General features: G+C 32.2%; 1 protein-coding gene across 2 annotated transcripts in view; it reads left to right on the top strand.

The window, feature by feature from the left end:
* LOC134687098 (glutamate receptor ionotropic, kainate 2-like) overlaps nt 1–22,453 on the top strand; it is an 81,669-nt gene that overhangs the window by 21,949 nt on the left and 37,267 nt on the right. Inside the window, exon 2 of one of the 2 annotated variants that reach the window (XM_063547083.1) lies at nt 15,596–15,953. In XM_063547083.1, the coding sequence (XP_063403153.1) occupies nt 15,857–15,953 (97 nt within the window). In that variant the 5' untranslated portion in view covers nt 15,596–15,856. Of the gene's footprint in view, nt 1–15,509; nt 15,954–22,453 lie in introns of both variants that reach the window. The other variant, XM_063547082.1, reaches the window with a different exon arrangement.

Raw genomic sequence — 22,453 nt, 5'->3', positions numbered from 1 at the left:
GAGAGAACTAAAAGTTATGAATTTATAATGATATGCAAATGAGTTAACGACCTATTAATAAGCCAATCAAAAAGTTTATGAATTATTTTGACTGACGATTTCGTCGTATATAAAATGAGTTACATCCCTTTAACTTAAGCTTACGATAAACTTTCAAGATCGTGGAAGACTCTATTTCATTGGGCAAAAAGACACACCTACGAGGACACTCACGTGTGACCTCAACGCGGGTTTCGTTAGATCTCCCACGCGACATATCATAAAACGGGAACGATGAGAGATCGTTTTTTAATTAGATTATCCAAAGTCAGGAGCCTGTTATGCAGTGCTGTCTTACATATTTGTCCCTCGATGATTTTTTTGTGTACATTAATAAACCATTAGTTTTCTGTTTTACATTTGTCATTTCATTTGACCCACTATATCGGTATAGGCATTTCTCAGTGTTGAAGGCCGTATGGTGACCAATAATAGTTGTTAATTTCTGTGTGGACCGCGGGTGGTGCCCAATCATGAAATTTTATGTACAAATGCATTTGTATGTGTCGTTTGCACAGCATACATAGTAGAAAAAAGATATGGAATCTGTAATTGAAAATACCATCATTTTATTTGTAGTCCAGTTATACTTGTGCAATAGTTATATCAGGATAAAACTGTTACCCTGTTGTCACGTGAATAAACATCAACCAAAGCAAATATAATTGTTTCAAACATGTTTCAAGAGTAGCAATAATTAAACAGTCAGTATTCTACTTCGTCAAAATTATCTCCCAATTACGCCAGCGTGGAAATGGAAGCCATTGTAGGGATGACACGCTGCCAATTTTGATCTTGAAAACCGATAAATTTATCCACATAGCACCATTTACATCCTTATATGCCAGTTGTATTTTAAAAGACAAATGTATCTACTAGCTAATGAGCACCAGTTGATGATCTTGCCTGCAATTATTCAACTGAAACTATTGACTGATCGTTTGTTAGGTGGAATTTTCGAAAATACTTAAACATTTAAAAAATTCTAATTAAATATTTCGTGGAAGGACAGACTAAAAAAATTTAGACGTTGAAGATTATAAACCCTAGTTATCACACAATTTTTTTTTCTCGAAGATATCCATTTTCATCATCCAACTTAAAAAAAACTGTCGATAAGTACTTTAAGTAAAAAAAATAGCTATTCGAATACACCTACTCTGTTTTGGGGATTTATTAGATAGGTATTTCACTTGACCCATATATTCTATCTTTTCGCACTGTGATTTTTTATGTTATAAAGTCAACCTGTAGCTTTGATATATAAAAATGATAGAATCTGAAGCGAGATGATATATCAAATACTCTTGCTTTGTACGTTTTAAAGACAAAATATACACCTCAAATTAAACACGCTCTCACAACAAAAGGTGCACTCGGTTGTTCTCTTTTCAATACAATTGTTATCCATGTTTTGGATTTTTTTCTTGAGTCGCATAATCAAGGGGTACAATCAAAATCACGTGATGGATATGCACACATCGGAAGTAACAGTCGAGCAGACCGCTTGAAAGGTTAGCCGTTGCATTTTCTTTATATCAATTAAATTTTGATTAATAAGTTGGCACACCGAATGTGGGATAGTATGTAGTTTTAAAATACACAATTGTTTTTGCTAGAAAGCGTGCAGTTATTGCAAACACTTCGACACAGTTATCTGTTGAAATTTTGGAACAGTGTCGAAGTTTTAGCATTAACTGCACGCTTTCCCAGGGGCGGATTTAGGCGGGGGCGTGGCGGGCGTGCGCCCCCCTAAAATTTGCAAAGCATAGGTTGACTTCAACATATTTAAGTATCAGAAGAGACCATTCAATCTTTTTTAACATACAAAGTATATAAAACAGTCAGTTTAACAGAATCAACGTGATTTATACTAATCAACTGACCTACGCTTTATTAAAGTTCTATAAAAAATTTCAAAGGAAGGTGTCAAACGCGGAGCTGCGTTTGCTGACAATTATAATAGTTTTTTAACAGTTAAAAGAAAAAACAAACATTGTATTTGCGGTTTTCATAATCAATTTGTTTGAAAATCGAAGTTCCAAAACACCCCTTACTCACTTTCACAATTTCATCAAGAAAGCAGCGAGATTTTTTTTTATAATATCGGTACTGTAATGAAAGATAGAAATACTGTTTTAAGCGAAAGGTTAGTTTATTAATTTGTATCTCTGTCTATATTTATTTCTCACTTGCAACCTAAATATTTAACCGAATTCTGTACCGTATTACTGTATGCTTGTGATCTCAAGAAAATAAATATAACTGCGCAAATGCATCTCATTCTTTACTTATTTTAGTTTATGGCGAACACAGTGAAGTCTGTCACAACCTCCGAAAATCAAAAAAGTAAAAAAAACAGATAGTATCATATGAAAAGACAATTAAAAATCGCTGGTAAAAGTCGAAATTTTCGTTTGAAAAATATATTGGTCAGGTGAGCAATTTTGATCTGTCTCGTCTCACTTTGCGTCCGTCTGTCCGCCCGTCTATCTGTAGATTGTTGTCAGGTGTGGATTAAGGCGGTTTCAGCTTGAAACTTTAATTTATCGCTAATTTTACCACACAATAGTTCGAGATATGTACATTTCACCCCTGTAGAAGAATATTTCAATAGTTCTACCTAAAACAACCTTCAAAAATTTTTCGCCTCGCTCCACTCGCCGAAATTAAAAATTTGCGCCCCCCTAACTGAAAATCCTGGATCCGCCCCTGTTTCCAGCAAGGATAATTGTGTATTTCAAAACTAGATAGTATCCGACATTCGGTGCACTACCTTATTTTTTATTTTTTTTTATATAAACAAGTAAATACGACTACTAACCTTTCAAGCGGTCTGCTCGACTGTTACTTCCGGTGTGTGTATATCCATCACGTGATTTTGATTGTACCCCTTGATAATGTAAGGGCAGACACAAAAATTACTGAACTTATAGATTGATATGTTCTCAGTCCTTGGTAATTTTTATTTTAAAATCTAAGGTTACATATTTTCTTCATCCAACTTGATAGGTACCCATGTCGTCGACTTGATATCTAATTGTTCTGCATTACTATGTAATAGAAAAATTGAAAACTTATGCAAATGGTGTTTTAAAATTAAGCACTTCGTAATTGAGAAGAAAATTGTCGTTTTATTTGTTTCTATTAACTTTTAAAATTTTATTACTATTGTAAACATGAGTGTAAACATTACAGTAAGCATTTGTCGCCTTCTCTAACATGGAGCTTCGATTCTTTTGTTCTATATCAACCAGGTTTCCGCCTGTAAAATAAACCATTTTCCTGGATACTTGGTGTATAAACTCACACATGGATTTGAAAACAGCGTAGTAATTTAATCGTACAAGTTCTTCATGTAATTCGGTCATTAACAAAGGGTTGATTGAAATCGCAAATATGTTTTAATGAAATTTATTTTGAGCAGAATAAATGTCTTTCAAGACATCAAAATCTTTTTTTAAATTCAAGCAGCAATAAATTTAAATAAAAACACTTTACATTAAAATGAAAGCCTCGTTACATGAAAACAGCATGTCCTCATTAAACTAACGACTGTATTACATAATCTCCTGTAAGAAGATATCCGCCATCTGTATTCAACGTAATGGTTTATATCTTTTTTACCTCCAATAGTGAAGAACATTTGTTAAGATTTAATGTTGCAAAGTACAGTTGTTTTAAGTGAACACAAGTCGCATGTTTTATGTAATTTTGACACTTTCAGTGTAAAATAATCAGATATTTTGCAATAAAACTGACGTTGCATATACTAATTTCAAGTTTAAATTATTAGTTGTCTTCTTAATGTATTCTTCAGAACACTTTTTTCGTGGTTTCCTTATAATCTAGTACAGCCCATACGGCATTGTGCGACAATTCTTCACTTATAAAGATATTTTACGCTGGAATTTACTGATTATCAAAGTCATGGGATTCGCTATGGTTGGAGTTGACCAGTGCGTCGAAAAAAAAGTCGCTTAGTCATTTAGAAATTCAAATTACAGTAACACATTGCTTATGCTGAGGATGACAATTATGACACCTTTTAAGCGACACAGGATTGATCAATAACGTATTGACTTCTATTTCACTATTCCACCAAATAGAAAGTATTACTCTATAAACTATTACACTCTCATGAAAAAAAGTTCCACAACAATATTATCTAACTACAAAAACATGTTTAACACCAAACGCCTCAGCCTATTTTAAAATAACATAGCTGAACAATTAACCCCAGTAAGTTAAGCTCAAGATAGATTTAAAGTCGTAAGTACAAACCATCATTGATTTGAGGAGACAGTCAGAAAAAAAATTACTCAGATTTTTTGCCTTAAACAAAAATTCTGGCCGTATCTGGATTGAAAAAAAAATCTTGTCCATTTTTTTGCTATTAGAAACGAAAATTTCCAACAGAATTATTTAGCATTAAATGAACATAATGACTAAAAACGGGCATATTTTTTGTGGCAGGGGTTTCCATGTCTGACCGGAATGTCTGTTTCGCCGCCCTGATATGTGCAATATTTTTTCAAGACAAGACTGCAATCTGCCTGCTGGGTGTGGCCTTGATGTCTCAATTTGTCGGCCGTTATTCATAAATTCGTTGGCATTTCAAACTCATTCTTAGCCCTTGGTTGATTTGGAACCCCTCACTTCCCTTGATGTTGTTGAGTGAAAAATATCAACCAAAGATTTGGATAAAAATTGCTTTTTTGTCTTTTCTAACTCGTGTCGGTCGCATTTTAAATTCAATCGAGTAGCCGGGCTTACATCTTGTTTACAACAAGAAATGTGTGAGGCTATGATAACTTAACTTTCAACAAACCGGCGAGAATTTTCCATGTCTATATTTTACTTACAAATCCCGCATTATCAGTACATAGCTATGAATCCACACTATCAATTTATGATAGAAAATTAATAGGGAGAATACAGCATCGAAAATGTCCAACCCTTATACCTTTACAGTAACTACAAAATGTGCATGCCCAACGCCAGGAACCGTTTAAAAAGTGCATATTACACTTATTTTATGTTTTATTCCTAAAAAGGGCCCAAAAATTTAAAACCTTCGCCCCCCCCCCCCCCCTCGTTTCCAAAATCCTGGATCCGCTCCTGCTTTAAACAATTGCATAGGTTATAGCAGGAGTCATTTTTTGTATCTCAATGTTTTTTGTATACGTTCCTAATTACTTTTATCATTTTTCTCTTATTTATTTAGTTCCTGCTCCTATCCATATGATATTTTAATTTTAGTTAACAAATGCTGCCACTCTTGTCTTGTTTTACACGTGGGAACTAGGAAAGGCGGTGTCACGTCTAGAAAAATTAAACGTCAAAGAAGTAGCGATCTATATAGCAAAAAGATAACCATGAATAGTTCACACGTGACACCCCTCCTTTCCTATTTAATGACTGTCTAAAATAACATAGGATAACAGCCATTTTGTTTTACTCTAGTATTCGCTAGTCAGTAACGAGTATACTTTTCAAAACCAACCATACCTACATGTAACTAATGTACATGTTATAACGTTAAGTCCAAAAATACAAATGCATACATGAACGGTATGTTACTGAAGAAGGAACGAACTTAAATTGGTCTTTTATCCCGGTCTTGGATTTAACACCCTCACTTAGTAAGTTCGCCATTTGTTTCTGTTAGATAGTTGTCTAAATCATTCTGCAATTATATTAGCTTTCCTATCTTATATATAGACATGACCGCACAGAGGAACGACACTTGGTCCTACCCTGAAGGTTGTGGACAATGTTGTTATAGCTATGCATTTAATAGTGAAGCTTGATGAAAGTTTTAATCTTGGGATCTTTATTGAAAATACATGTTGGTACAATGTATCTAGATTATAATATTTAATATGATTACATTTAAAAAGTCAAATCGAAGTACATGTATGATATGGGCGGACAGTTTATATACTGTGCTAAATACATTTGTACATTAAGAAGCGCTCAATGAATACAGTCACATTTCAAAAAAAACATCTTGCGATTGTAAGATGAGTATGATAAACCATTTGTAAAATAGATTAAAAGTAAATTAAAAATCAGCTTTCATTCGCACGGTGATCGGAGATTAGAGAATCAAGTGATCCACGTAATAAAAAATACAGTTAAACTTCCGGTGTAAAACTGATTCATTCTGCATTGCTTCCTCAACCCGAATAATCCAGTCGTTAAATGCCACTCGTAATTGATGAAACTCGAAAGTTGATAGCTTAAATCATGCGAGTTATGGTCCGTAAATTATATTCCTTTTTTTTTTTCTAGCAATCGAATCAGAATTACTTTCACCAATTGTATCTATATAGCAAGACAAGAAAATACAATTTAGGGGATTTTACATCTTTTTTTTATATTTTGATATTCTCAGGTTTTTGAATCAAAATTGGCTATAATTATAAGACAGCAGTTTGACCAATAATGGTTTAATTTAACTAATTATGACTTGTGTGGAGAGTTGTCTCATTGGCACTCATACTACATCTTCTTATATCTTTGAATAAAATGAGGGGTCTCAGACTAGGTAAACGTCATTAAGCAGCAAACCTTAACTTCTCTTGGTAGCCATTTCTAAGTCTTGATAGCCATTTCTAAGTCTTGGTAGCCATTTCTTGGTCTTGGAAGCAATTTCTAGGTATTGGTCGCCATTTCTAAGTCTTGATCGCCATTTCTAAGGTATAAATGGTAAAAAGTTGTTTTGTAATTAAGAACAAATTTAAAACGTGTGGTACAAACAAGTCTGAAAAGAGACCAACTAGTCGATCGCAGTGAATCAGAATTTTAAGTATATAGCGTTCAGTTAAACTAGTTGTATTTGCCCGGCTTTATGTATGAAGACATTTGTGTACGTTGACCTTCAACATGGCGATAAAAATGAAATAACTTTGACTCAAATTCCGAATAATAGCTTCACATGTAAGAACTTTAATAAAAAATTAGAAATAAAAAAAATCATACTTAACTTGCCGATATACAACCATGCTCTAATTTTGCTGACTGTTCGGAGAAGGTTTATACTCGTTTTCTATGAACCAATCTTGTGCAATACCCAAAAATAAATTTGTCGCAAAATTAAATAGTTTAAAACATTTTAGTTTTTTTAACTACAAACAAACGACTTGACGTCAGTTATTTAATAAACAAGGGACCAACTTGACAATACCATACAGTAAAATCCTAAACATTGTTCAAAAGTACATGTATATGAAACCCCAAAACAGTTTATGCAACTTTAAGTACTATATATACCATGGTTATTACGAGTTAACATATTTAAACAAACGAATCCGAAGGATGAGTTTGTTTAAATATGTTAATGAGTAAGACACATGGTATATAAAATTTGTAATATAAATAAAATGATTGACAGCTTCAAGACCTTCAACTAATATTGAAAATTGATCACGTTAAATTTTTATCCAATGACATGGAAGCTCGCGCAAGTCACTTTTGCGCCTCGTGTATGATATTCTATGTATTTCATGTAATAGAACCCCTGAATTTGCAAAAAGGAAAGAAAATGTTAGATTTTCCCGATTTTTATTTAGTTTTGCGCCCCGTGTATGGTTGTTTGCGCAAGTAACTTCATAATGTCATCAGACTGAGGTAAACAAAAATATCGGATTCCAGCGTCGGACAATGATTAAATAATTATTCTAATGACGGTAAGAATTGTTTTTTTTTTGTTTTCAAGTATCATACAAATTAATCATATTTTACAGAATTATCATCTCATTGAAAAATGCATATTTATACATTTCTAGTTTTCGTACAAACTGCTTTCTTCCGTTATTTTATTAATTCGATTATTAGATTATTTATTAAAACACAATTTTAATGATAAAACACTGTACTTAAACAGTATCGGATCCAGGGAGCGTAGAAAGTGTACGTTCCCCTAATTGATCGCAAAAAATATCATGTTTTTTCACAGATATTTGTACCCAAATTTATTCCTTTTTTCTATAGGTACCGCTTTTTAAAATCGAAATTTAATCGGATCTTCGCAAAGGAAATGATAGTTTTACATTTCATTTTTTTCACAACTTAAAGAAGAAACATTTAGTAATTGTTTCCAAAATTAGGGGAATTCGTAACAATCCTATATATCTAAAGATTTGGGTACACATAATTTATTGCTTTTTGTTATGAAATGATCTTGACCTTTTAGTACGTTTAACAGTTTCCTAAATATTTAAAAGGCGGATACAATTTAAAAAAAAGGTGGAGCTTCAGCCATGGAATAACATAATCATGAATATGTTATACCATGGCTGAAGCTCCGCCTTTTTCCTTTGAATTCTAGTTGAGTTGCATATTTAATTAGCAAAGTATGGTACAACATTAATTTGCATATAATATACCATGGTTTTCCCTCACCACACTTTTTAAGCAAATTATTTCATAAAAACATCAAAGGAAAAAAAACTGATTTATGTTACAATTTCTGATAATCCGGCTACTTCTAGGCTAGTAAATTAATGATTTAACATATTATTTTCATTTCTGTTATTTTTTTTAAGTCATCGCTACCAGAATAACGTGTTATTGCAAACAAGGTCACATTTTGCGAATTGGCAGAATATCAGATGATTCTAAACTTCTCTTTGTAGATGACAGACAGGAATCTTGTATTTTGAATAAGTCATATCCCAAACACTGAGTAAATGGATTCGAATGACTTTGGAATTCCGAAGAAAATCTTTAAATTAGCGTTGTTAAGACAAAAATAATAATAATATGTAATATAGTTAAAAGTGTGTTTATATAATTGGTACGCCCCCTGGTGAGAATGTAGATATAAACTCTGTGTCTATTAACTTAATTAGTTACAAATCTAATCGGCACGTGGCAAATGCATTATCTGAAAATATACAGATCTGTTTATGTTTTATCGTGACAGCGAGCACTCAGCAACATACTGGGTTCACTTCCTTTGTTTGTAAATTAACTAAAATTAACATATATCCCTTACCCAAGAAGGGTCAACTCGATTACGGATTGATTGAACGAACGTCGATATGGCAGGTAGATATACAGATGTCATGAAACTCACTTGAACAAGAAAAAGCAATTGAAAGTTCAGATGCATTGAAACTCATCCGAATAAGAAAATAGCAATTGAATATAATTTTAGAATTTCTAAAACAAACTCGTACGAAGGGTCAACTCGATTAGGGATGATTGAACGAACGTCGATATTGCACGTAGATAAATAGATGTCATGAAACTAACCTGTAACCATTGATGCAATACCCATGGGTATTACATCTATGCTTTAACTGATGCCATGATACTGTCACTTGAACAAGTCAAAGCAACTGAAAAATAATTCTAGTTTAAGAATGTGTTTAGCAATTTTTAAAATAAACTCTCTGTAGATTTGTTAATTTGAAAAGATATAGTAGTTTTGAGCGTCACTCCTTTGGAATGATATTTTTATTTAGTTTTGCCATGCTTCGGTTATATTTTGCATTGGCAGCTCTAACAGTCACCTACGTAAACGACGTCACAACCCGGCCGATTCCGTACCTAGAAGGAGGGTAGCGGAATCACCCGAGGAATGTAGATTGCGTTGACGAGTCTCACAAATAACTTAAAATATATACGAAAGTTAGTCAACCCCTCATGGAATTCTGTGCGTCTTTACGTGACAGAAATTATTCAATTTCGAGTATTTCGTCTTTTACTTTTCATTCCTTCATACAAGTAATTTCTAATCGTGTGTTTCATAATGCCGATTCTTGTGTTATATGATTTCCTATCGGTCTTGAAGGTATTAGTTTGGTAGACTTCATCAGTTTCACAGACGTATAGTAAACAAGAAACAACTACAACTATCCTGTAACATGCGATTGAAAGTACAGAGCGCAAAAGAATGTACTGTACAAAACTACTATGCTGAACCATATCGATAATGGTTCTTGGCACAAGGAAAATATCACGCGGAATAATACTACATTGACGAAATTTTCTCTGGCAATATGCTGACATGCCAGTGCATGTCTGTGTTTTTAATCGCCATATAATTACTTCTAAATTAGAATGGCATTCTGACATTCCGAAAGTTATCAACATATACTATTGTATGAGCTACAAACTGTTCATAAAAAATACCTCAAAGTATTAAAAATATGTGTATCCGCCAGCCTGTATGGTCCCCCTTACTTGATTTTACCAGCGATATGAACGTTAACACTGGGAGTGAATCCAGGTTTGGGTGCAAGGGGGTAAACACTCCTGAAATTAATGAGTCAGAGGGACATTTTTTGACAAAAATTGGCCTCAATTTTACCTGAAAACTACATTTTTTTTCATTTTTAAAGGTGCACCTATTGTGCCCCGTTTCAATCCGGATCCGTGCCTTACCACTGTCGCTATAGCATTTACTGTACATATAGTGTATTTTATAGATACACTTCGCATCCGTAATGGCTAAGTCTGTATTGCTGGTCGGTCATCCTCAAGTTTTCTATTAAATAAACTCACCAGAGACAACAGGATTAAATCTTATATTTTCGCCATAGTTGCATCCTTCAGGCGTCCTCACATATCTGATAACTGCATATATATATGGCCTCGTTTTTATATTTTCCTTTTTTATGTTGTCAATCACATGCAAAGAAAAACGTGTGACATTGATTTCTATTTGCAGACAACACGTTTTTCTGGAGCTGCCATTTCCATGTCAGTACGCTCAACACTAAAGCCATAAATATGGTAAAAACGTTTGAGGGCAATGATAAATGCAGGTGCAACAATTTAATAGATTGTGCCAATTCCTAGGAATTAAAGTTTAAAGGCATATCTGATTGTGCCGTTTTATGAATTATGGCTGTATTAAATTGAATAAAACCCTGGAATGTTTGTCTATGTTGGTATATATAATAAGATTAAACAGAGATCGAAGTATCCTTTATTAAAGATATGGTGAAATTACCGAATGTGGCTTTTCATATATTTTAAATTTCCATGCGCATCGTGGGATTGCTACAATTTGAGCATAAACTGCAGTTCAACATTCCGGACCACTCAATTTCAACTCGTATGGTGTCACGGCCGGGTTTGTGCTGTACTATCTTTTATCATTAGCTCTTTTAATGTGTTATAGTTTTTGTCTTCTCGTAGCCATGTGCATGCATTGCATTGTCTGTCGTTCCATAATGTATAGCTTTGACGTTCACAATATGTGATTTTGCATGACATATTGAGCACAAAGAAGCGCTAAAAAGGGTGCTGTGAGTTCATAGATTAATTCTTCCGTCAGCAGATAGGTCGGATATTGTCTACTCAGTCCGAACTCTTATCTCATTCATTGCCCGTTGATGTACCTTATACAAATGCAAGGACTTGTATAGTGACTGACGTGCTGGAGGCGATTAAAGGCATAACCATTCGTTTGGGATTGAAATTTGTCTCATTGACAATCATACAACTTCTCCTTACTTTTGAATGAAGTTGGTGTTAAATGTTCAACATTATTGAGACAGAAAAGTGTTGGAAAAATAATCTCATTATAAGCTCATTATAAGAAATTAAAATACCAATGTATATAATATACATTAAACACTCCACTGTCTCTTTCTTCGTTTTTATTTACACGTAGGTTTCGTTTTTAAATTTGTTCAATTATAAGTACAGTATCTTATGTTGATAAACACCTTTCATCATATTGACGTAGAAACATAGGGAGAGAAAGAAAAACAAATCTTTGCTTATGTTTAATTAAATATATGTTTAACCTTGTTATTCGTAATATGTCGCTGTTCCATTTACGCATGTGAACCGGGTTTCGATTACGTTTACAATAATAATGTTTATGATCACCGTGTCCTTGTTTTCCCAGCTAGAAAAATCCGCTCGGGAAGTTTTCTTTCGCACTGGGCTGCGAATTTATAATCGAACAAAACTGACCTAAAATGTATACACACATGTTATCGTTCAAAATTACATGTATAAGTCTTTAATCTAAGGATTATCATGTAGATTATATCAAGAATTTATATAGTACAAGTACATGTATTTCGCCTTAAGAAGTAAACATAATTTTTACATTAAATACCCCATAAAGCCGTATTACACGCCCATCTTTTACCCATTGAATAAACGTATTGATTCAAATCAATAAGCGTCTGTATACATACACTCAGTTTGACTTATTCAAAGTAAGACATTTTATTAAGAAGATGGTCTTTCTTATATTTACAGTTAAATGAGCATTTAATTATACAATGAAATTGAATGAACCTCGTTTTCATCAAAACATTCTGTAAACATTTAATTATCAGACATTTTTATCTCAATTCTTTATGTCATAAAATTATTGAATACCCAGTGTCTGATTTCATAAGAATATACAATATATACCGGTAAATCCCCGAGTTATATACCTATATATATAGACGTACATAAAAAGGTTATAGCGAAGAAATGTTTGATCCTATATTGGACATAAAAAGGTTCTAATTAGGATTTTTTTTTTTATCCGGGACCGTTTTAAGCAAAGTGGCGATTTGGTACTTTACATAAGATATCAGCTGATTCTCTTTATTTCTGTTGTCCTGTATAAACCTGAAATATTTGACACTGGACGTTTTAAGCGACCAACAATCGATCAATCATTGTTCTGTTACATCGTACATTCTTGAAATGGTAGACAAACGGTTAAATATCCTTGAATCTATATATCTGGTGTTTGTTTGCGTGTTTTTTTGGGTTTTTTTTATATATATTCATATAAAAAAAAATCATTGCGTATTTATGTACTATTTAAAATGAAAAAAAAAATAGATCTACAGACAGCAGACATTTATAACATTATTATTTTTTCAAAATCGGATTTATATTTAACAGCTGGGACCATAATCTAGATAATTGTCCCCGATAACAGGCAGTGTATTCATAAAATGTGATCAACTTGAATCAGTCTCTCGCCTACTCGAATCACTCATATATACGGTTATTTTCTGGGAATCTACCAATACAATAACTGATGTCATACCATGCCTATTATATCTATGGTCATACAATTGATTTAATTGGTCGTTAATTGTTTGTTTTAGTTTAACTCCATCATCGACTCTTTTGGTTGCAGTGTGATGGTCAGTTTTCCTTGCAGGAATTAGGAGAGAACAACCAATCATAATTACAAAAAGAGGGTTTGAGGTTAGTCCTCAGTGGCGGATCCATGAATTTAAAAATAAAGGGAGAGGTGCAGTGACTGTGTAAAGGGGACCCGCTCAAGTCATGCTTCAGTCATTCCCTAACTAAAATTAATCATTAATATACGATAATAGGGCCTCCCCGGTCCCCCTTTAAATCCGACTGTGGTGCGTCACGAAACCTGACTCTGGTGCGTCACGAAACCTGATTTAGTCAACCCTGCTAGTATCGTTTGATGTATTAAGTCCAGGTTAGACAATTATCCGTCAGAATCATTCGAAGTGATCTTAAGAAAAATAAACTGCAGTTATGGACATTTCTTTTTTCTTTTCTTTTTAAGTACATTTCGGAATTAAGGTGATTTTTATTTATTTCTTGTCAATTTATATATTTTAATCAACAGTCTTAACAGATTATGATTTGTATATGATTAATGCAATTCTTGACAATGAATACTAAAACCTTAGTCCATAGTACTATGAAGGGTCATAAAAGAACGTTTAGCAATGTTGATATACCATGGTTAGTATATATTTTAAAACTTCAAATATAATAGTAACTTTTCTTAAGTATGTATAAATACACAAGCTATGGAGAAAGTTTTATACTTTCAAACACATGCTAGGGAGAAAGTTTTAAACTTTTGAAAGTTTTGTTTGTATTTAACGGACTGTGTTTGATTTTAGTTAGAATCTTAATTTCAACACCTCGCAATAAATGCTCATAATATTTCTTATAGAATTCTATGTTTAAATAAGACCTCTTATGCGGTATATAAGTAACCATTTTGTCTACAATGAAATCTTTTAATTTTAATTGAAAGGTGGACTTGGGAAAAACTCGATGAGTAGAAAAATGGCAGCTTCATAATTATGTCATTTAAATAAAGGGCTTTTACTGTCTTGTTAAGAATGTTTGAGTAGTCTTTTGGTCATTCATTTGTCGTTCTCTTTTAAACTAATAAAAACAAATCAAATAGATTAAATAAAACACTTTTGTTTGAGTAGCCGCCACTATGTTTAGTTAGCAAATGTTAAAAGTTACACTAATTTGATTATTTAAAATGTTAACTACATAAAATTACTACAGACTTTATATACAACTTACGATAAGAGATGAAATATGTCATTCTTGTTATAATTTAATTCAATAAATTGAATAAATTAAAAACATGCCATCATTTTTTATTTATTTTTTAAACTATTTTTCTCTGGAATAATTCAGCGCCCTCTATATATCTACTACTTTTCTCGAGGAAAAGTGGAGTTATCGAAGTGATCGTAATATAACGACAGGAAATTCGGGTTATGGGTGCATCTAATTTTTATACTTTTGAAAAAAATATCATGTGACTTGTTATATAATATTGGCTGTAACTTCCAGTCACCGCCTCCACTGGGTGCATGTACTAAGGAGTCGGGATACGATCAAACCAGACGACAATTGTAATACGGTAAAATATGTCACGTCTGTTCCTGAAAACAGCGCTTCGTCCTTGGTTCGGTACCATGCACTGTTTCGTGTAAGTGGTGTACGCTTTCGGCAAATTAGACTGTGAAATCGCTAATTCCATAAAGTTTTAAAATGTATCTTGTATTGCTTATATCTGTTTTTATAGGTTATAAATGTATATTTAGAAATCGGTATATTGTGCACCTAATTAAAATTTCATTGAATAACGGATAATTAATGATAATGGGTTTGTACTCGCACGATAAGATCGCTGTATTATTGATGACTTTACACTTTCGCAAACGTGTTGCACTTACCTTTCAATTAAAAAAGCATATATTTATTGAATATATTTCAATTCATTGACACCTAAAGTAAAATTCGTCATCGTCGCGTACACCTACTTATTCATTACAATTTCAAAATTACGTATTTTGTTTCGCAAATTTTGTAAAACATCTGATCATCAAGTAATATTTTCTTGTCGATTAATTTCTCACAAAAGACGCGGTTAAAATCAGATTAACTTAAAAATCAAAACAGAATCAAATTTACCTTTAGATTTATAAGTATAAAATACCTATGTTGGAAAAACTACAATTAAATTCAATAAAGCGTGTACAAACAGCGATAAGTAATGCTCATTTCAATCTATTATATTCCATATCGTTTACTTTAATAAATCGCCTCTTATTTATATTCGTCTTTCTCCACTATGTATTAATTGTTGTATTTAAATTAAGGGCATGGTTGGTTAGTTCGTATGTGATGTAAAATTAAGGGGGTAGGCGATAAATAATTAACAGTAAGACATCGTTTTCTCACAGCAGTGCCATGTGTGTCTGGTTGTAATCTGATCCCCCGCCAGAACTGATTAACTACACATCGTCAAGTTTGTTTTAATCCATTGCAGATACCAGATCAGAGAGAAAACTTTTTACGCTAAGAGAAAACACATACTACTAGAAGTTTCATCAAGTTAGAAGAATTTTGTGTCATTTTGGAAATCAATTTTTGGAGTCGATTCGAAGTACAAAGTGTTACGGCGATAAAAGTGTACAATACATCAGTTATCTTATTAAAGAGAGGTGATTAAAGATAGGGTGTTGTTGATTTCACTGTAAATGTGATTAGTGCGACAGAATTTGATGGAGTAATTAGTTGTTGTGGGAAAATGGATATCAGGAATTTAATTCTGTCTTTTGTATGGATTTACTACCAATATTTCAGCATTGTTCTATCCTCAGCATTGCCGGATACTATTATCATTGGTAAGTAAAATTGTAAATTGGACATTATTATCAGTTTCTGTAGTAAAATTCTATTTATAAGATTTAATATATAGCAGTTTTATCTTTCCTTTGTTTCATTTGGTTTTCAATTACAGCTGAGGATGTATACGGGCTATTTCAATACTTCTAACTATGCATACAACTTGTAGCTGGTTTAAAATTTATGTTTTTATTCAATTAAACTTGATACTATGTAGGGAAGTTTATTGTAACCAGAGACTTTGGATACATAGTTTAAATGTTTCTCAGTTTTAAATTTGATAAATATTGTTATATTTTAACGATGGGTTGCGTTTTTATTTATATCTGAGATTTATATATAATTATATAAACGTTTTACTTATTTAACTACAATAAAGATCAATCAAATTCAAATTTCTTCATTTGATTACTTATAACTTAATCAGAATCGCTAGTTAATTTTGTGACAATTTAAATTAATTTACAAAAGATCGGGAATTTACTTATTAAAATGTGAAACTGAATACATGTACATGTATCTTTATAAACACTCATGTGCTTTGATTTGCCATAATAAATCCTCACTGAATATTTGATATTCGTCCAATTGCTCATCATTGCATAGCAGACATTTATATTCAGAAGTACCACGTGTCCCCAAATTGTCCTTGCAATTATACATTGTTAAATGTGTACACTCGTGTGTACATGAATGCCACCCAGCAGGCTATCTTCATCAATTTATAACAACGAGGATGAAATCAAAGACCCTTTCGTCTGTGATGACCACATGATAAAGTCTGTTTGTACTTTTGTTAATTACCGGGATGTGTATAATCTAATTAGCGTTGTATCTTCTGAAGATGTCAGCTGATAGAGAGATACTTACACAGAAGGGGGTCTTCTCAGAGTACTTATTGGAATATACAATATTTTACGACAAACTTTGAAATTTTTTAATTCATGATTAACATAATTATGATTAATGGTTATTTGGAAATCATCATGTATTTAATTTCTTTTAAATTGAAAAAATAAATAAAGAAGATCCATAATATCAAAGGTATAATGTGTACGTGAAATTGAAATGCATGACTTTTATTTTTAAATAAATATTAGAATTTTAAATGACTAATCGCTATTAAAGAATAGGGACCATTTAAATAAGGCATTTTATTTTTTACACTTTACACCCCTGAACAAAAGGGCTACATGATATTACTCAATTATTTTTCTTCAAACCAGCTTGTTTAATTCGCGGATAGGAAAACATGTGACGTCGTTGGAATTAAAAACATAAATTATTGTATAATAATTTCAAAACATTATATATTATGAATGTAATATCAAGGTTAATTCTATTAATTCAAATTTCCAATGTATTAAATATATGTAGGTTTCGTATTTCTCTAAACATTGTTTAATCCCATGATTAAATGGACATAAATTAGCAATGGTTCAATAATAAACGTACTCTAGTCGAAAATATATCATATTGTCCTTCAAAAATTGTCATCGGATTCAAATATCATTTACATTTCTTTGTTTTGATGAATGGATCGTTGTCCAATGGTTGATAAATATTCGATGGTAATGACATCTAAAGTACCAAAATACGGGACGAAGTGAATTATGCTGCATACTACAATTTTCAATCTGATATTTATAATTCTTACTTTTAAGACTTGCACCCTATGTACATATAATACATGATGTATTCCCAATCAAACGAATTCATCATCGTGATTAAAAACAAATGTATTTTGTTAAGCATAATAAATGCAATACCTGTTGCCTTTTTAAGGTTTTTTTCTTGCAAATTTTGAAGACTAAAGTCATATGAAAAATAATTCTTTTTTGGAAAATGTACTGAACATATGCTAGTTTTAGTGACAGATAGAGCACGTGGTTCTTAGTAAACAAATATACATGTACTAATAGTTTTCTGAGTGTACTCCAAGATCAACATGACAGCAAGATTCGTAATTTTATTAGTAACCCATGTATTATCTAAGACACAAAAGTGTATAAATGGACAATATGATAGCATACAGAGGATAAAACCATGAGAGTATTATATTGTATCGCAGATGAAACGTTTGAAGTCGGGTCGTAGAAGCCGCTGTCAATATAATACTTCCATGATAAAACATATAGCTAGTTGTTGACACTAAGACAGGACAGACAAAACGCAAATACAAAGACATTTGGTATTCATTGGTATTCATTGAAGTATTATAATTTCTTTACCATGTTTACCAATTGCACTTGGACGTTAAAGTAAGCCGACCATATGACATGTATGACCAGTATATTTATCTATATAAAAAAGAAGATGTGGTATGATTGCCAATGAGACAACTATCCACAAAAGACAAAAATGACACAAACATGAACAACTACAGGTCACCGTACGGCCTTCAACAATGAGCAAAGCATATACCATGGCATAGTCAGCTATAAAAGGCCCCGATAAGACAATGTAAAACCGAGAAAACTAACGGCCTTATTTTTGTAAAAAAATGAACGAAAAACGAATATGTATACTTGGATCCGATTATTTACATACTACTAAGATTTAAACTTTTATCGAAGAGCAAGAATATCACCAGTTTTACTTGTATTTTGAAAACAAATACACGAAACTCAGCACCTATGACGAACATAATGCTACCGATTTAAACCCATTGGTTTAATGCCGAAAACAAGCCTAATCTTTGTTTCTGTTTTGTAAGGAACCAGTCGTTAACCTTGAACATAAGTACCTTAGGTCAGTTCGCGTGGTTGTAGGATAAACAATGCATCATTATAGGGTTGGCAGGATGAACTATAAACCATTCCTATAAACATTGTGTAAATGACTTGTAAACAATCTCCTCCGACAGTCATGACAGAAATAATTACTATCATATACTGCAAACGTATAAAACTACTGCAACAATAAGTAATTCACATTGATTGCTGCACCAGAAATATTCCTGAAAAATTGACCTAACTAAAATATAATGAAAAGGAAAATAAGAATACAATCCTGTTATCATGGTTATCATAAAGCGATTTATTAACGGATTTGTTTTGTTTTGAAAAAAAGACGACAAAAACTGCTTATTGGACAGTTCCTGTTCCCAAGAAATTTTACTCTAAATTCGATTCATGTTGCTCAGTTTATATCTTTGGGTGTATTGGGTTTTTTTTTTTTGTGAACTGTAATATTTGTTTGTGTTTGTGTTTTTTCCTTTTCTTGGTCTAATGATTATTGACGGACACGTTTGTAAAGTAAAAACATCAGTGACATTTTAGTACTATTAACTGATTAAGAAACGATTCGAATTTCTTAAAATGACAAAAATGCTTATAGTTTTCTCTTCTTATACCAATATGTAAATACAGATAATATGTATGACCACATTTGATAAGCACCATGATGACACAATCCTATTGTCCATTGTCGCAAGTGTCACGAAAACGCCTATAAAAGAGGCGTTTTCTTTTCATATGATTACATATAATGCGAGGTGGATGCAAGCGAGACAAAACTTCAATTTATTCGTAATCAGCTAGTTTTACTATACAACTGAATTAAGGTGCATGTAGTAAGCTTATGTAGTAATCGTATAATCATGATAATGTGGTTCATCATTTCTTCATTATTATTCGATTTCGGTCCATTTCGGTACATAATAACTTCGATACATCTGGGTAAATAGACTACACTAATATTGTCATCTAATATGAAAGTTCTGTAAGACGTACATGTATAAAAAGTAAAATCACAAAAATACTAACCTCCGAGGAAAATTAAAAGACTACACTAATATTGTCATCTAATATGAAAGTTCTGTAAGACGTACATGTATAAAAAGTAAAATCACAAAAATACTGCAGTACGCGAGGAAATTTAAAACGTAAAGTCCCTAATCAAATGACAAAATCAGCATCAAACAAATGGATAACAAGTGAAGGAGGTTAAATACAGAGTTTTACAATCTGCATATACGATGTGTTTTCTATTCCGCAATAACAACTATGTAAATGTCGTTAACAATTTTTCAAACATCTTCGTCTCTGAAACTACTGAATGGATTTGGATGAAACTTAGCATGATTGTTCCTTAGATTATCCTGCACAAAGTGTGTGCTTTGATTTTTTTATCCGTCAAAAAACATGGCCGCCGTTACTTAAAATAGAACATAGGGGTCAAATGCAGTTTTTGGCTTATATCTCAAAAACTAAAGCAAATCTGACTTGGGGTATAAATATTTATTAGGTCAAGATCTATCAGCCCTGAAATTTTCAGATGAATCAAACAACCCATTATTGGGTTGCTGCCACTAAATTGGTAATTTTAAGGAAATTTTGCAGTTTTTGGTCATTATCTTGAATATTAGTATAGATAAAGATAAACTGTAAACAGCAAAAATTATCAGCAAAGTAAGATCTACAAATAAGTTAATATCACCAAAAATTGTCAATTGACCCCTTAAGGTTTTTTTGTCCTTTAATGACATTTTTTCACAATTTGTTCATCATATTTGCTAACTTAAAAAAATCTTCTCCTCTAAAACCAAATTCAACCAAACTTCATTTGAATGATCAGTAGGGTGTATAAAATATTATTTGTGTTTTATTTTCTATTTCGTCAAAAAACATGGCCGTCATGGCTAAAAATAGAACACAGGTTAAAATGCAGTTTTTGGCTTGTATCTCAAAAACTCCAGCATTTAGAGCAAATAAGACAAGAAGTTAAAGTATTTAATAGGTCAAGGTCTATATGTCCTGAAAATTTTCAGCTGAATTGGGTAACTTGTTTTTCAGGTATAATGCCCCTGAATTGATAATTTTAAAGAAATTTTGCAGTGCTTGGTTATTATCTTGAATATTATTATAGTAGATACAGATAAACTGTTAATAGCAAAAATGTAAAGCAAAGTAAGATCTACAAATAAGTCATTTGACCAAAATTGTCAATTGACCCCTTAAGGAGTTATTGCCCTTTAAAGATTTTTTTCACAATTTGTTCATCATGTTGACTTACTTTTAAAAATCTTCTCCTTTGAAACTGCTGTATCAATTTCAGCCAAACTTAGGCTAAATGAGTTTCAGAGTATCTAGTATACATTTTATATTTTATTTCCTTGTATTACACAGCAAAGAAAAACCGCCATGAAAATATGTAATTTTGAAGGGATTATTATAATGCTTGTAATGTAAATATTATTACAACCCTAAACCTTTAATTCATTTTGTAAAATTATTGTTATTCACTGTGTAGAAGAAAGTATATATAATTATATATACATACTTCACATGATGTACTACATGTACTAGTTATAGCCAATCTTTAAAAAGATAACACTCTTAAAATCTTAAGCACTTATTTACAAGAATGGTGTTAAACCCAACAAATACTTATAAAAGTATACTAACTGACATTAAAAAATGTAAGAGGTAAATAAATATTTAAAAAATGGAACATAAATATTCAAGCTTTTTTGTTTTTGTCCTTTTAACTATTGCAGCAATTGCCTCACATTTATTATTTATCAAGAAATACATTTGTTGTCTGCTCTATGGTCCGGTTGTTGTCGCTTTGACACATTCCCCATTTCCTTTCTCAATTTTATTTATTTGTATTTTATCAAGTTAAGGTCAATATGGTCATTCATTATGGTCAACTAAATAAAAGTAATCCTATTGAGGTGTCGAATGTTTAAATACATGTAACAAAAGATATTTTGGGTGGTCTGGGACCGTTTGTTGCTTTTAGTTTCTTCAAAAAGAGTGGCGAAAGATATCAGAGCAACAATCAATCTCACAAATCGAACAAACATGGGTAAAAAAGTAAAAGACCAACAGATAAATAATAATACACAAAATAGAAAACTAAAGACTAAGCAACATGAACACCGCCAAAAACCGGGGATGATATCATGTGCTCCGGAAGGGTAACCAGATTCTGCCCCACATGTGGCACCTGTCAATCTTTAAAGTCAAGTTTTGCAGAGTCCATTGGCAGTCGAAATTTCCCTTCCTTACAACTGGGACAACTGACTACGAAATAACTAATTAAAAAACAATCTCTAGTTTGTTTATCTCTGAGTGTTGGAACAAAACGTAAAGCAAATTTTCAAACCTCAGTCAATCATATAAAGTCAGTGTTAACATATCAAAATGCATCAATCTTGGGTTAAGGGTCAATGTGATGTTCGATAGTACTCTAGGGACACAGGCATAGGATAATTTTTTTCTGAGACAGGTGCCTGTGTCTAGGGACCAAAAGAAAAGCGATACGAAATGCAAGATATTTTCAAGATTTAAATTTAAACACAGAATATCTTTAATTCTTATGATTTTGAACATGACGAAAAAATTTGAATATATCCATGTTTTCAAAAATTGTCTCCCTTTTATACCCTAGCCCCGGTCTTAAAGTTCCTGTATAGATTTTCAAATTCCATCTCTTTTTACAAGTTACAGAGACTGATCCTTGAAGACAGTCAATAGTCAATTGTACGCTA

Source organism: Mytilus trossulus, chromosome 10 (assembly GCF_036588685.1).
Source record: "Mytilus trossulus isolate FHL-02 chromosome 10, PNRI_Mtr1.1.1.hap1, whole genome shotgun sequence".
Taxonomy (NCBI): Eukaryota; Metazoa; Mollusca; class Bivalvia; order Mytilida; family Mytilidae; genus Mytilus; species Mytilus trossulus.
The sequence above is the reverse complement of the archived record's forward strand: the minus strand, read 5'-3'. Positions and strand labels throughout refer to the sequence as shown.